The sequence below is a fragment of a genome, unplaced genomic scaffold (genome assembly GCF_019419815.1).
Source record: "Pyrus x bretschneideri cultivar Hongxiangsu unplaced genomic scaffold, Pyrus_bretschneideri_v1 Contig45, whole genome shotgun sequence".
NCBI lineage: Eukaryota > Viridiplantae > Streptophyta > Magnoliopsida > Rosales > Rosaceae > Pyrus > Pyrus x bretschneideri.
In genome coordinates this window covers 2,941,294-2,956,898 of record NW_025999779.1, presented here as the reverse complement: position 1 = coordinate 2,956,898, position 15,605 = coordinate 2,941,294, and the positions used below count along the sequence as shown (strand labels likewise).

Sequence of the window (15,605 nt, the reverse complement as noted above, 5' to 3'; positions counted from 1 at the left end):
AGTTTTACCACAAAGGCCTGTGTAATATTAGGAGCGAGAACTCCTACATACAACCTGCATATGATTTTGTTATATGCTCGGTGTTAGACTTCATTTTCTAACATGTCCCCTCACGAGTGGTTTGGATCACACGTGAAACCAATTCGCACAACAGGAACTAGTTAATTCATGATGCTGAAGCTAACACAACTTTTCGAGAGCTCTATCATCATTCATTCATTGAAGTCAACACAACTTAATCCACCACCAACATCATTAATATCGTCCAAACTTAAACCACTATTACTAAGTGTTGGATTTTATCACAAAAAACCTCAGTGATATTTTGAGCAAAACTCCCACATATAAGCTGAATATTGTTTTGTTATATGACTGATTTAGAACTTTATTCCTCAAGATACGGGAGATGTAAATATGAGTTCTACTCTAACGTGAAAAATGCATATTTAAGGTCAAATTTATTTTTCTCTCTTTGACTAGTGGTCACCCCACTTCTATTCCCAAAGTTTCCGTGGATGCAAATCAACGGGTCTCTTCCATTATTCAGTTGGATTCTCATGATTGGAAGTGGGACTCCATTGGCAGAATTATCCCTGAGGTGGAGTGTGCGGCCATCTCCTTGACTTAGGTGGGAAATCCCAAGCGCAATGATAGGTTGATTTGGTCGGCTGATAAACGGGGTGAGTACTCCATTAAGTCCGAGCCTCCAAAGCAACTAATCCTTCGGTGTGGAAGTGCATATGGGGCATTAATGCTCCTCCCAAAATTAGATATTTCTTATGGATAGGGTTAAGGGGTGCTTTGGCAATGCAAATCCATTCAAGAGAAGATGTTCCCCCTTCCCTCATCTGTCCTTTATGCAACGAACATGAGGAATCAGTTAAGCATGTTTTTCTTTTTTGCCTGTGGACTATTTGGGTTTGGTTTGGAGGACCGCTAAACTATAGGGTCGATCGGATGGTTGTGACAACTCTTGATGCCTGGATCCTCTTGGTTTCTAAGGAGTGCCCTAACAACTTGGATGACAAGAAGTTTCTCCTTACAATTGTGGCATTTACATGCTGGAATATCTGGAAGGATCGATGCAAGACAATTTTCAACAGAAAGCCTTCGTCCCCTATCCAGACAATTAATGCCGTAGTCTGTGATGTGGATGTTGTTCTTGAAGGTCAGCTTTGGTTCATTCCCCTCCGGTCCCAGGCTTTCGTCCTCAGGTGCATCGGTGCTCGTGGACCCCTCCACCCCCGCATATGATAAAAATTAATGTGGATGTTAGCTAATAGGCTGGTAGTTGTAGTGGTGTTGTTGGGGTGGTAATGAAAGATTCTTTGGGCAGATGCTTGGCGTCATACGAAGAAAGGTGATAGCTACGCAAAGTGCTCATGTAGCCAAGGCAATTGCGATTTTGGAGGGATGCTTGCTTGCCCAACAAGAAAATTTGTCTCACGTTGTTGTGAAATCTGACTGTAAACATATAATTTCTTGTTTATTGGATAGTATAGACAACGCATACTGGGAGGTGTGCCCCATATTGTCTCGAGCAATGGACGTTGGTGATTCATTACCCTCATGTACCTACTATTGGGTCCCAAGATCAGAGGAAGCGACGGACTTCGAGGCGTCCTTCCAATCTACGGAGATGTGCGACTTTGTCTAGGTCGAAAGTGAAAGAAACTAAACTAGGGTATGAAAATCTGAATTGCATGCTCAACTCAGTTATCGTTAAGTGAGTCAATGACTTCATATATATAGAGATTACATGAAACTGTTTGTTACAGATTACAAGTATTTCAGATTTACAAAACAACTAAATAGGTTACAAAGAGATATAGATAAGCTAGAATTGAACATATTACAAAGAGATGTAGATAAGCTAGGATTGTTCAGATATCCTTTGACTGATATTTGAACTGTGGCAATCTGTTTGAATGGCAGGAGCTGGGATTTGCTGACTTGGCACAGTTTTCGACTTGTATGGTTGATATGGTTTATCACTCCCTCCGCAAGCTTAACGGGCGCTGACGAATGGGAAGCTTGGAGAGAAGATATGAGAAACGAGATGATGAAAGGCCTTTGGTTAACAAGTCAGCAAGTTGGTCTGTAGTAGCCACATATCCAACGTCAACCTCCTTCCGAACAACCTTTTCACGAACATAATGATAATCTACTTCAATATGTCTCATGCGTGCTTGATAAACTGGATTGGAAACAACTGCTAGGGCACTTATGTTATCACACCATAGACGTGGAGGTGCAACAGATAATGAAAGTAGTGAAAAAGTTGTCGAAACCATGATAAAGTGGCAGCTGTGTAAGCTAACTGATGATATTCGACCTCTGTGCTAGACCGAGATACACCGCGTTTCTTCTTGGAGCTCCAGGAAATAAGATTATCCCCCAAAAAAATACAATAACCACCTGTGGATCGGCAATCATCAGGATCACCCGCATAGTCAACATCGGCAAAAGCCGTGAGCACCAAGGAACTGGGTGTGTAGACTAGAGCATGATCATAAGTGCCTTTTAAATAGCGAAGAATTCGCTTCACTGCTGCCCAGTGACTGGTAGTGGGAGAATGCATGTATTGGCATACCTGATTTACGGCAAAGGCGATGTCGGGACGTGTGAAAAGCAAGTACTGTCAAGCACCTACCACACTTCTGAATGTAGTGCCATCAGAAAGAGGTTCACCCTCATATAAGCTGAGTTTACGTCCAGGAGCGGCGGGAGTAGTCAATGGCTTTGCATCAGCCATATTTGTCTTCGTGAGAAGGTCAAGAATATATTTTGACTGAGATATATACATGGCCTGAGAGGTACGCTTTATTTCCATCCCCAAAAAATAACTTAGAGGACCGAGATCTTCATAGAGAACATATTGCCGAGTTGTGCAATCAGACTGGAAATTTGTGAAGTATCATTTCCTGTAATAAGAATATCATCCACGTAAATTAATTAGTAGACCACAGTTTTCCCGTTGAAGAATTTGAAAAGGGAAGAGTCGGCAACAGAAGCAATGAATCCCAAGTCTTCAAGATGATGGGAAAAACACTGAAACCAGGCACGAGGTGCTTGTTTCAAGCCATATAATGACTTGCGTAAACGGCAAACATGAGAAGGAAATTGAGGGTCAACAAAACCTGAAGGTTGACGCATGTAAACTTCCTCAGCTAGTGTGCCATGAAGGAATGCATTGTGGACATCAAGTTGGCGAATGGGCCATTGATAGTGTAAAGCAATGGATAATATCATACGAATGGTGGCACGAGTCACAACAGGACTAAATGTTCCATTGTAATCAATACCTTCTTGTTGATGAAATCTATTGGCAACAAGACGAGCTTTATATCGCTCAATGGAACCATCAAATTTTCTTTTAATGCGATAGACCCATTTATTCGGCAGTACATTCATTGATGGTTGAATGGGAACGAGAGTCCATGTTCCGGTATGTTGCAAGGCATTGAACTCATCCGCCATAGCTATTCTCCATTCAGGAGACTTATTGGCCTGGGAAAAACAAGTCGGCTCAATAATATCGTTAGCTAAAACAGTGTGAAAACTATATTTAGGATTGAGTTTCCTTATGCCATCCTTTGCTCGAGTGATCATTTGATGACCAATAGAAGTAGTTAGTAAACTTGCATTCACAGGTAAGATTTCTAGGATAGGTGCTACGGCAGGGGTAGAAGAGGGGATCGGGGTGTGCGTGGGAGGTAATGGGTGAGTTGGTTGTGTAGTTGGTGAGTTTATGGAGAGAGATGATGTCTGATGTGGGTTTTGTTGAGGTGGGATAGGTGGGGTGGTTTGAGGAGTGTTAATATGAGTAGGATTAGAGTGAGGCAGGTGGAGTCGGTGGAGGATAAGGGTGAAGGGATGAAGGGTATAAATCAAAAAGTAGGATAGGGGAAACGGATGAGGAAGTCGTAGCCGTAGTAGGAGTGGTTTCTTTAAATGGAAAACACTTCTCATCAAAAATAACATGTCAAGAAAGAAAAATGCGACCTCTAGACAAATCTAAACACCAATATCCTTGTTGGTTTAAGGAATAACCTAAGAAAACACATTTTTGGATCGGAATTCAAGTTTGGTTGTGTTATAGGGTTGAAGATATGGAAAACAAGCACAACCAAAAACTTTTAAAAAATCATATTGAGAAGGCTTTGAAAACAATTTTTGAAAAGGACTCTCATCACCTAAAACTTTGGTTGAGAGCCGATTAATTAGATAAGTGGCAGTGTGAAACGCCTCATCCCAAAAGGAGGTGGGGACAGAGGCATGAGCAAGTAATGTTAACCTGATTTCAACTAAATGACGATGTTTTCTTTCGGAAATGCCATTTTGCTCAGGGTGATGAGGACATGTAAGACGATGATTAATCCCATGTTTAGCAAAGAATTGTTTGAAATGAGTGTTGACAAATTCTCCGCCTCCATTAGATTGAAACGATTTGATGGTTTTGTTAAACATATTTTCAACAAGCTTTTTAAATAACACAAATGTAGCAAACACATCCGATTTTAATTTTAAAGGAAATAGCCAAGAGTAACGAGAAAAATCATCAACGAACACAACGTAATACTTAAAACCATTCATTGAATAAGTGGGAGAAGTCCATACATCAGAGTGAATAATTTCTAATGGAAAAGAGGAAACAGAAGTAGACAAACTAAATGGTAACTTATGGCTTTTACCTAGGGGACATGAGTGGCAAAAGTCAGGAGTTACATTACCACTAAGTGGTAATTTATTTCGATTAATTAAAAACTTCAAAACATTGGATGAGGGATGCCCTAATCGAGAGTGCCACATAGTATTTGACACTCTACTACCTACAAATGCATGAACGCCACTGTTATTTGATGAGACAGTTGAAAAAGGGTAGAAACCATTCCTACTCCGGCCGTGGAAAAGGGTCTTCCTCGTGTGAACATCCTGGACATGATAAGAGGTAGGGTAAAGTGTTAGGGAGCAGTTGTTATCATTGGTAAACTGATGGATTGAAATGACATTAGTAAAAGCATTTGGGCAAAGTAAGGTATTGGGAAGGTTAAATGTATGGTGTGGTGTGTGAATGCAAGAGGAACCAATATGAGTGATATCCAAACCTGTTCCACCCACAACTCTGTTGACATGATCTGTGCCATTGTAAGGCCTGTGGATTACTAACTTGTCCAGGGTCATTGGTGATGTGCACATTGGCGCCGGAGTCAAATAGCCAATTTTGAACTGTAGGAGTTGAGGCGGAAGACAATGGTGCTGCAGCAGCAAAGGCTTGGAGTTTGGGTGCGGGAACACGGCCTTCATACGTCATGTTTAAGCGATTGTAGCAGTCAATCGCAGAATGACCCGGATGGCGACAAATTTGGCAGTGTATGTGTCCAAAAGAAGGAGGAGCACCAAGAACACCATCATGGACAACACGGAATTGAGCTCCAGGATGACGATTGGGATTGGCAAGCCTGTACTGATTTCTCAGAGTTGATGAGGAGCCACGTCCTCCATGAGAAGAGGAAGAGAACGTTCCATGACCATGATTGCCGTGGCTGCCACCATGACCACCTCGAGTGGCAGCGAGAGCTGTGGGTCCAGTTTCTGCAACAATAGAGCAGTGCATCTTCTGCCGGCGTTCAGCACTGAGGAGAAGGGCTTCAAGTGCACCATAACTGATGGCTTCTTCTCGAGCTTGAGCGGAGGAAACTATACTTTCATATGCTGGGCCAACATTGTTAAGGATAACAGCAACTAAATCCGAACCGGAGATAGGAGCCCCAGAGAGTGACAATGTATCAGCAAGACAATTTATTTTATCCAAAAAATCAGAAATGGAAGAATCACCTCTGTGAGTATTCATTAACTCACTACGAAGCTGGAGAAGACGACAGGTGGATTGAGAGGCATATCTCTCACGAAGAGTGGTCCAAGAAGAATGGAAACTAGTCTTCCCAATCAAGGCTGCTAGTACAGTAGGATGAACGGACGAGTTGATCCATGACATGACCATGGCATCTTGTTGTAACTAGGTGTCAAATTCAGGATTCACCAAGTCGGTGACGTTGCCAGCATCATCTTTCAGGAATGCAAGCGGGCATTGGCTTGTTCCATTGACAAAGGAAACGAGATTGCGGCTTCGAAGTAAGGGTAGCATCTGGGCATGCCAAAGGGGATAGTTCGTACGATCTAATTTGATCATAAGAAAATGGGAGGCATTAGGTAGAACAGGGAGAGAAGATTGGGTTGCCATGTGAGTGAGGAGAGAAAAGAAAAAGAAAATTGGATCAAAGATTGTCGTATGACTTTAGCTCTGTGATACTATGAAAGAAACTAAACTAGGGTATGAAAATCTGAATTGCATGCTCAACTTAGTTATCATTGAGTGAGTCAATGACTTCATATTTATAGAGATTACATGAAACTGTTTGTTACAGATTACAAGTATTTCAGATTTACAAAACAACTGAATATGTTACAAAGAGATATAGATGAGCTAGAAATGAACATATTACAAAGAGATGTAGATAAGCTAGGATTGTTCAGATATCCTTTGATTGATATTTGAATTGTGGCAATCTGTTTGAATGGTGGGAGCTGGGATTTGCTGACTTGGCACAGTTTTCGACTTGTACGGTTGATATGGTTTATCAGAAAGACCCCATCTTTGTTTGTAAGAATTTTGAAAAAGGACAGGTTACCATGTCCTCCGTAGTTTTTTTTGGCATCGTGGGGTAGGGTCGACGTTTGTGCCATGCTTGGCAACGTCTATGTATGCCCTGACCTCATTTCTATTTTGCTATGTTTGCCCTTTTTTCGGCTTTCTTAGTTCCCCTGGTTATAATATTTCCAGTTTCTTCGGAAAAAAAAAAAAAAAAGATGTAAAAAAAAAAATTACTTTTATCTTTCTCCAAACGATAATTAACCTTCTGCCATTAGAAAGCTTTCCAGCTAATTAGAAAATGTGTTGCATCTTCTATTGAAGATGTTCTTATAAATAAGGAAAATAAAAGGCATATTCATGGTTTTTCTTTTTATGGTACAAAAACAAGTAAAGGTCAACATGCATGTATGAAAAGAACGAGATTATTTCAATCTCTAAGGCAAAATAGCTTATCTACCTTAGTAAGTAACATAAGTTTGTTTATCGTTTTGTGATTGGCCATGATTTATTGTAATTCTTTAGATTTAGTTTGCAAGGATCTTTTTAGGGCTAAATTCTTGGTTAGTATAAATTTGCAATACCCTTTCGTTAATGAATGAAACATCATTCTTCTTAAAACAATTACCTGGAATTGTCTTATGTTTGACAAGAGCACATGCTAGAGGATGTTAAAAAAGTTCCCACGTTAGTGCTGACAAAGATTTTGAATCTCTATGGGCCAAAAATTTCTTTGTGATGGCAACTTTATATTACAATGACCACATTTTTCTATTAACGATCACATCAAGTAGAAGCTAGAACCACCTTTTTCGTGTAGTCCACAAATCTTATAATTCTAATATAGCTTGTTAAGACACATCACTACAAGAAATACCTTGATTATTTGTAGGAACAATGTAGTCACAATTTGTACATTTGTTTGTTCAGTTGAAAGATGCATCATGTATAATGTGGTAACAAAAATATTATCATTCCAGTGTCGTTATTTTGAGTAATATGTACATACATTGAAAACCATAACCTAGAAAAACATTTTATTTATGTTTGATAAGTAGAAATATGTACATAAATAACTTCGTTGGCACGTATTAACATACAAGACATAGCTGTTTTCTTTTTGTTGCACCAAAAACAACTGTGGCTGTGTGTGTGTGTGTGTGTGTGTGTGGGTGGGGGGCAACTGCCTCTCGTGGGCTTAAGCTCCATACGTAATAGTTTGACATGATCAAGAATTAAATTAAAAACACCTGCCTCAATTGGATGTGACCATAGTGGTGGGTGAAGATTTTATGGAGTGTTGGAAGTGGCCAAGTAAGAAATATGGTGAGGAGAAGGAGGCTACAGATTTAATGCACTCGGTGGTTTGTGGTTTGCGGAGGATATGAAAGGGTGAAGATTTTATGGAGTGTTGGAAGTGGCTAAGTAAGAAATATGGTGAGGAGAAGGAGGCTACGGATTTAATGCACTCGGTGGTTTATGGTTTGTGGAGGATATGGAAGTGTCGAAATACCGTGGTGTTTGACAAAGCCGAGGTTGATCCTAGTGTTGCCGTGCAGCTACTATGACAGCATTGGAGTGAGAGAGTAGGGGAGTGATGGGGAATTGGGGCAGCAGCTAACTTGGGGGAATACTATGAGTAGGATGTGTCATGTAGGCTGGATGAAACCCCCATTCGGTACCTTCAAAGTGAACTGTGATGGTGCTTGGTGTAGCAGTACGGGGGTGGGTGGGTTTGGATGGGTTGTGAGGGATTTTGCGAGGATCCTTCAAGATGATGGAGGTGTGAGGAATGTTTGATGTGTATCCAGTGTCATGGCGGAAACTGAGGCACTAAGAGTGGCGTTGGTGGCTTGTGTGGAAAGAGGATTTGGGGTGGTTTAGGTTGAAACTAATTCTAAGGTCCTAGTTGATATGATCAATGGGGTCTTGCAACCGAAGGCTGTCATGGAGGGTATTTTATGGGACATTAATCACATTAAGTAACAATTTTATTCTGTTCAATTTCAGTATGCTCCTCGGGCCTGTAATAAGGCTTCTTATGTAACGTGTATTTTTGGTGGGAGGGGGGGGGAGGGGAGGAGCGGCGTAAGTCATTTATGGGATGGGTTAGAACCATAGTGGTTGTTTAACACTTTGGCTACTGATGTAAACATTTCGATTCGTATTTAATATTATCTTTATTTCGACAGAAAAAAAAAAATTAAACTTTAGCTACTGATGTAAACATTTCGATTCATATTTAATATTATCTTCATTTCGACAAAAAAAAAAAATTAAAGTAAAAAGAAAAATATACACATGGGGGTACTTGGACAAGATTCCTGTTTTGCATTCGTTTTTATTTTTTATTTTTTTTCCTTACAATTAAAGAAGTAATGACAGATAAGCTAGGGTTGGAAGAATTCGTTTATTCTCCAAAGGAAGACCCAAGACCGTTATGTGATCACAAACACATCTAGAACTATTGGTCTTAGAGTTTATTAGGATCTCGACATCTCACCTTCAAAATTGCAGTATCTTGGACTAATATATAAGCTATTGAGCAACATTATTATTATTATTATTTTAAAGTCGGTTTTGAAACGTTTTCAGTTTTAAAAATTCGTTGAAAAATTCAAATAGGCCGTCTATGTATTCTGATAATTCCTTTCATTAACATACATGATGAATGTGCAAAAAGAAAAAAAAAATGAAACAGAGAATTTCAAGAGTAAGAAAAAAAAATTTGAACAAACGATATTATTTACAAGATTAATTACACCATCACTCCCTTAGGTTTATTATGTTTTCACAAAACTCCTTACGTTTGAAACATAACACTAACATCACTTGAGGTTTTAGTTCACTTTCACACCCTTTTAGGACAAATTTTCTCTCATTATAATTAAAAAAATAAAAAGAAAATTAAATAAATGTCATTATCTTTCTTCCTCTACTATGAACCCGGATCTTCCCTGGAATTCGACAAAAAAGGTTCAAGGTTTCCAATGACAACTTGCATTTCATGAGGAAGATTATTGGGAATTTGGCGTTTTCAATTTTTTATTTATTTTTATTTTTATGGGGGAGGGTGAAGCCAAGCTTGTGAGAGGATGATTAATCGAAAAACTGAGATGAAGGAGTAGCTTCTTGTGAGGATGGCTAGGGAGAAGGTGAAACATGTTAAGAATTTCTATTAAGTTGTGGTGAATGTGGAGGAGAGACCCTAAACCCTGTATTGTTTTTTAAAAAGGTTTTTTTTTTTTTTTTTTTTTAAGTAATTAAAAACAAGGACAAATTTGTCTTTCAGAAACTATTTTAAGGTGATGTCAACACTAAAGGGATTATGTGAAAGAAAATTAGAACCTCAAAGGAGGCTAGTGTTATGTTTCAAACGTGAGGGGATTTTATAAAAACATGATAAACCTAAAGAGACGTTAGTATAATTAACCCATTATATACACTAAGGGAGATCAGGTGGGTTCAGCCTCATAATGAACTATTAATAATATGGTTCAAATCAGGCATAGTTGCTTTTGTAGTGATTTTTTATTTTTTTTTGGTGAACTCGTAGTGAGTTTCTTCTGCTTAACAATAACGCATTATTTCCACATTTCAGGATAGAGAGCCAAGAATATGCGTGGTATGATTCACTAAGTATAAAATTTAATTTAGTAGAACATTTCGTTAAATAGGGCATTTGGTCTAGTGGTATGATTCTCGCTTAGGGTGCGAGAGGTCCCGAGTTCAATTCTCGGAATGCCCCTCTTCTCAAGCTTTTCTTTTTCACTTTTTTGGTTCTTCACCTTTCCGGATTGGGCCACTTATAATAAATAACCCTGGTCCACACATCTTAAGCATTCTGTTGGGCTTTGCGATTTTGGGCTGATTTTAGTTTTTTCACATCTACTTTTAAGATACGGCTGGCCCTAAATATTAAAAAATAAATAAAAAATTTAAGAGTGGGCTACAATACATAGCTGCGTCCCATTGGTGAATCTTTGATGAGAGATTTAATTGTTGTAAAAATTCATTAGATATGCAAGTTTTAACTGTTGATTTTCAAACTACTTAAAAAAAAAAAAGTGTTACTATGTCCACCTTATTATCTTATTATCGCACCCACTTTTTTTGTAAAAGTTATAATGACAAGCTTACATGATTGTAAAATTACATAAAAGGACATAGGTAAAATGTAAAGAAAGTATTTTTGTCTCTCTCCGGCACCGCACCACTTCTCACAACCCAACCCAACTCAAAACCAAGTGAAAGACTCAAGGTTTAAGTTATTGTTTCCTTCCACCTCAGATCACGTCTAATATTGATCTTTGATTGAGCAAAGATTATATTCAATTCTTTGAATTTAAGAAAACATTCGTGATATAGACACAAATAGTAAGAACAATAGAACAAATTAAAAATTAGGGTTTGTCTGTAGTAGGACAAATAACAATTTAGGTACTCTTCAGATGGGTTCTGTGATTTGGTCGACAAATGACGAAAAAGACAAAGAGATGAGAGTTTAATAAACCATAAAAAGCTTATGAAAGTGGGTCTTCATAGAGCAAAAGATTCTTTGTATCTGGTTTTATTTGTATCAGGTTACCAATCTTCAATTTTGTTACTTGCGAACTAACTTTACAGGAAATTTGCAACCACGTAGTCTTAGAGATCATTTTGCCTTGAATCACTATTGCTACTTATCAATATTGAACTGGTAAGTACAATAGCACCATATTCACATCCATTAAGGGTTAATGAGCATATTTTGCTCAAAAGTGTTTTGCTTATTAATTCTTGTGTTGTTGTTCAAGAAATTGAGCTTATGGTTTATATCTTATTGATGGATAATTAATCTGCTGAAGTTGTTTTTTTTTTTTTTTATTCAGTCCAACTATAATCATTGTTGTTCAAGAAATTGAGCTTATGGTTTATATCTTATTGATGGATAATTAATCTGCTGAAGTTGTTTTTTTTTTATTCAGTCCAACTATAATCAATGTATAGTGAAGCATGAAATTGACAAGATTGTATATACTTCATCTGCTCAAAAGTAGTGTTGAAGCTATATACGTTTGCTCATATATTTCATGTTTTGGCTATGCAAACCTAATATAATTAGTTTCTATCCAAAGATAATTGTGGAATTATATGTTATTGTTGCGATCAGAAAACGTTTAGTTAAAGTTTTATTTCTGTTAAACGCCTGATGAGCAAAATTTACAAACTCTTTTGTGCAGTTTTTAGTCACAATAACCACTTCTCTATAGTTATCTGGAATAAAGATGAGGTCCGAAAATTTTTAAATGTGTTTTGAGCTCACAAATTCTATAATTGTATATCCCAACTAATGCTTTACTAGTGGGAGTATTAACTATGATAGGCGGTTATAGAGCAGCCCTAATCACTATATTAAGGATGTCCCTACTTTCATAATACACATGTTCCACAACCCTATTATTGCAACCGTTTGCTGAGAGTTGAAGACTCTCCTTTGTCATCTACAACAGCTATGTCTTCCGTATTATATAGATAAGTTAACTACAATTGATCTATTGCAATTTAATTTGTTAAATCCATAATCCTAATGTCTTGCTGTTGTTCTTATGATTTAAGAAATATCTTACATGATCCAGGCAGACCTGGTAGAAGTTGGGATTGCAAATCAGACAACAACGCTTAAGGGGGAAACCGAAGAGAATGGTCCATCTGCAGTGAACACAATATCTGATGCAACTCAGGTAAGTTCTTTCTCTAGTCATGGTTTTTTCTGGTTAGGTTTAGATTTTTATGTTGGTGTGCCACGGAACAATTTGTATCCATGCTTTGCGTTTTATCTTCTTGTAAGATTGTGTTTATTATTCTAATACCCCACAGCAACAGCAACGTGCATACCCTTTGTGAAGCTAGTTTATAGTTTGCGTACATTTTTTGAAAATTTAGAGAAACTTACAAGGTGATTTTATGTGTTCCTTTTACAGGAGCGACAAGAGATGCAATGTACCAGCTCGTTGAGGAACAGCTAGATCTTCTGTTAATCATTCGCGGGTGGAACTCAAGTAACACCTCTCACCTACAAGAGATTGCAGAAGAACGTGGAATTCCCTCTACTGGATTGACAGAAGAGAATAGCCACCGGAAACAGAATAGTTTATAACCTCAATGTGAGTCTCTGAAGCCATAGAACTGCAATTTAGTTTGTTTTGGTTTACAAAATTAAGTTATTGTTCTTTCGAAAACAATAACCTAAACAAAAGTGGATTATATATATACAATTACTTCTTGTCTTTTCTCTATGGCTTTGTTCCTATCATAACTGTCTGTTGTGTCTCTATGGCTAAGTGTACCGTACAGTCAAACCTCAGTACGGGTTTGCAATTGAACCAAGAGGAAGATTTTTTTTTAACCTCGGATGAGAATTATGAAGACTCTCAAGAGTGAAGGTCCGCTAATTTAATCTATGGAAGCCTCACATCCTGCTTCCAACAGCCCGAGAACATCTTTTCTTCTTTTATTTTCTGCTAATTTCTTTATTTCAGTTTAATTTCTTAATACCATTTAGTGATTAATAAACTTGTACACCACTCTTAACGAGGACTTTACGATGTTAGGTAATACAATGGATCACAAAGAGTGTAAACATTAATTGTCAAAATGTTTGTCCCTAAATACGAACCCTCTATACACACATGGAATGAATACTTTGACATAACTAACCATGTCCAGAAAATTCATCCTTATATTTAGAAGAATGCAACCAATGATATATTTTGTACAAAATTACAATAAAACGAAGTATCAATTAAAACAGCTAACTAGAATCGCTTAAACCCTAATGTCGCCTTCGTCTTGTGATCCACGTTCAATAAAAATCTCGAAGCGGCAGATAGGGCAATTAAGGTGACTCCGTTCGAACCATCTCCATATGCAGTTTTCATGAAACACATGCGTGCAAGGCATGGACCTCAAATCCTCTAATCCCACAACAAACTCTTCCAAACAAATAGAGCAAACCTCACTTTCATGCACTACGCGTCGTCTTTTTCTTCCTCAGCCTCTCTCTACCACATTAACATCATCATCATCAGCATCAGCGCATCCCTCTTGAGTTGTTTTTCTTTAGAACAATACTCACAACGAATCCAGTCATGGTATTTTTTTATACCAACCCTCATACGCAGGACTTTAGGACCTTTCTTGGAATCGAAGTTTCTGATTTGGATACCCCTGTCCATAATCGTCTCCACCATATCACTGTGCATGTTCTCATGAATTTTAAGAAAGGACAACACCTGAGAAAGAAAGGGTCTGACGTATTCGTTTCGGGTTCCAAACCAGTACGCATCAATTCTTTTGCCTTCGTAACTTCTGGCTTGCACTTCAGATTGGTGCACCAGACCAGGGTTAGGGTTCCGTCTTGTGAGAGATCGCGGTCGAAGAAGCTGTAGTTTCTGGAGACTTCGAAGTAGATTTCAAGTGGAACCCAAGGAGAATATTGCTCGTGATGGCCGAGGGGGTCTAGTACTTGTGTGTCAAGTGGATCAACGTGACAGTAAAAATTCTGGCTCATCTCGTGATGGACGGCTTCCATATCGCAAGTCACCAGACGATCAAAAGGAAAATAAGAAAGCTAGCAGCATTAGTGAATAATAGATGCAAAAGCACGCACAGATATTTATATATTTTAAATTCTTAAGAATTTTGGAAGCTGAGTCCAATTCTAAAACTGTTTCCTTTTGGTCATAGGAGTCCCAACTTTTACTTTTTCTATTTAGTTAAGAAGAATGTTGGAAAAATTTATGTGAAACGAATGGAGAGATTTGGGAAAATCAAGAATAATTGGATTTTTAATCATCAATTATTTGATGCCGATATGTTTGCATACATATCCAAAATTATTCATCCCAATAGTTTCGATCACGACATTATCCCAACATTCTTTTTAGGGTTTCTGAACCTCCACATGTGAGTCAACAGAATCATCGCCAATCAAATCTTCAGGAGTCTTTATCAATAGTAGCCAAAATTTATGACTCAAATTCATAAATGTCATTTTTTTATAAAATCTTTCAAAATTAACAAAAAGTCCACTTAAATAGACTTAAATACCCTCAAAATTAAAACCAAATATGTAGTTGGTAGTGTAATGGAAAAAATTCTCAGCTACGTAGATTTTCGAACTGATGTGGGAGAATTTATTGCTGAAGGTGGAGGGTGTGACTTCGCCACTGCTCGCAGAGGTGCTTGTTGCATGTACAGCGGCGAAATTGGCCATGAACTCAGAGTTGAGGCGATTGAATTTGAAAGGGACTCTTCCATTGTACTTGCCGCCATAAACCAGGACTGTGATGATAACTCCCACTTTGGTACGGTAATTAACGAGGTGCATCATTATCTACGATCAATCCCAATTTTGAAGATTTTGCATACACGGAGAGGGGCAAATAGGTTGGCTCATCGATTAGCATGGCTCGGATTGCGGAACGGACATGGTTTGAAGAACCACCTGATATAATTTGCGACATTCTTTTTGAAGATATAATTTATATTTAATTTGAGTGCGGAACGCTCTTTTTTCCTTTGTCTAGGTTGAAATCCTTAGCAAAATTTTTATCAAGACCCATGTAATTGCACCCTGTTCTCATGTTTACGTATGTATTCCTATTATCTATGAATGAATATGGTACTTTACCTCAACAAAAAGTCAATGAAATGGACATCAATGAGAATTTGCAGACGCTTGTCTATGATTGATCAATTGCCTAGCTATATAGGAAAACACAAATAATTCAACAAAAAAAAAAAACATCTGGTAGGCTTTGATATGTGAGTTGTTGATTGGGAATAATATTGTCGAATGTGAGTTGTTCATAAAAAAAATCATCAAGTCACTTGCATTATATTATCAAATAGGCAATTTTTCCCTTCTGAATGTAATTTTCTGCTTATATGGATAGATGACCATCGATTC

At 38.0% G+C, this 15,605-nt stretch overlaps 1 protein-coding gene and 1 non-coding gene across 2 annotated transcripts; both read left to right on the top strand.

The window, feature by feature from the left end:
- The first annotated feature begins 10,328 nt into the window (after positions 1 to 10,328).
- On the top strand, positions 10,329 to 10,400 carry TRNAP-AGG. Its single transcript has one exon. It is a non-coding gene; the product is annotated as a tRNA-Pro (tRNA).
- Positions 10,401 to 12,146: 1,746 nt separating this feature from the next.
- Positions 12,147 to 12,791, top strand: LOC103935186 (4-hydroxy-3-methylbut-2-enyl diphosphate reductase, chloroplastic-like). The gene is made up of 4 exons (XM_009344945.1): positions 12,147 to 12,155; positions 12,271 to 12,375; positions 12,512 to 12,521; positions 12,616 to 12,791. Exons 1-4 carry the CDS (start codon positions 12,147 to 12,149, stop codon positions 12,789 to 12,791), a joined length of 300 nt encoding a protein of 99 aa, XP_009343220.1.
- Positions 12,792 to 15,605: the final 2,814 nt, after the last annotated feature.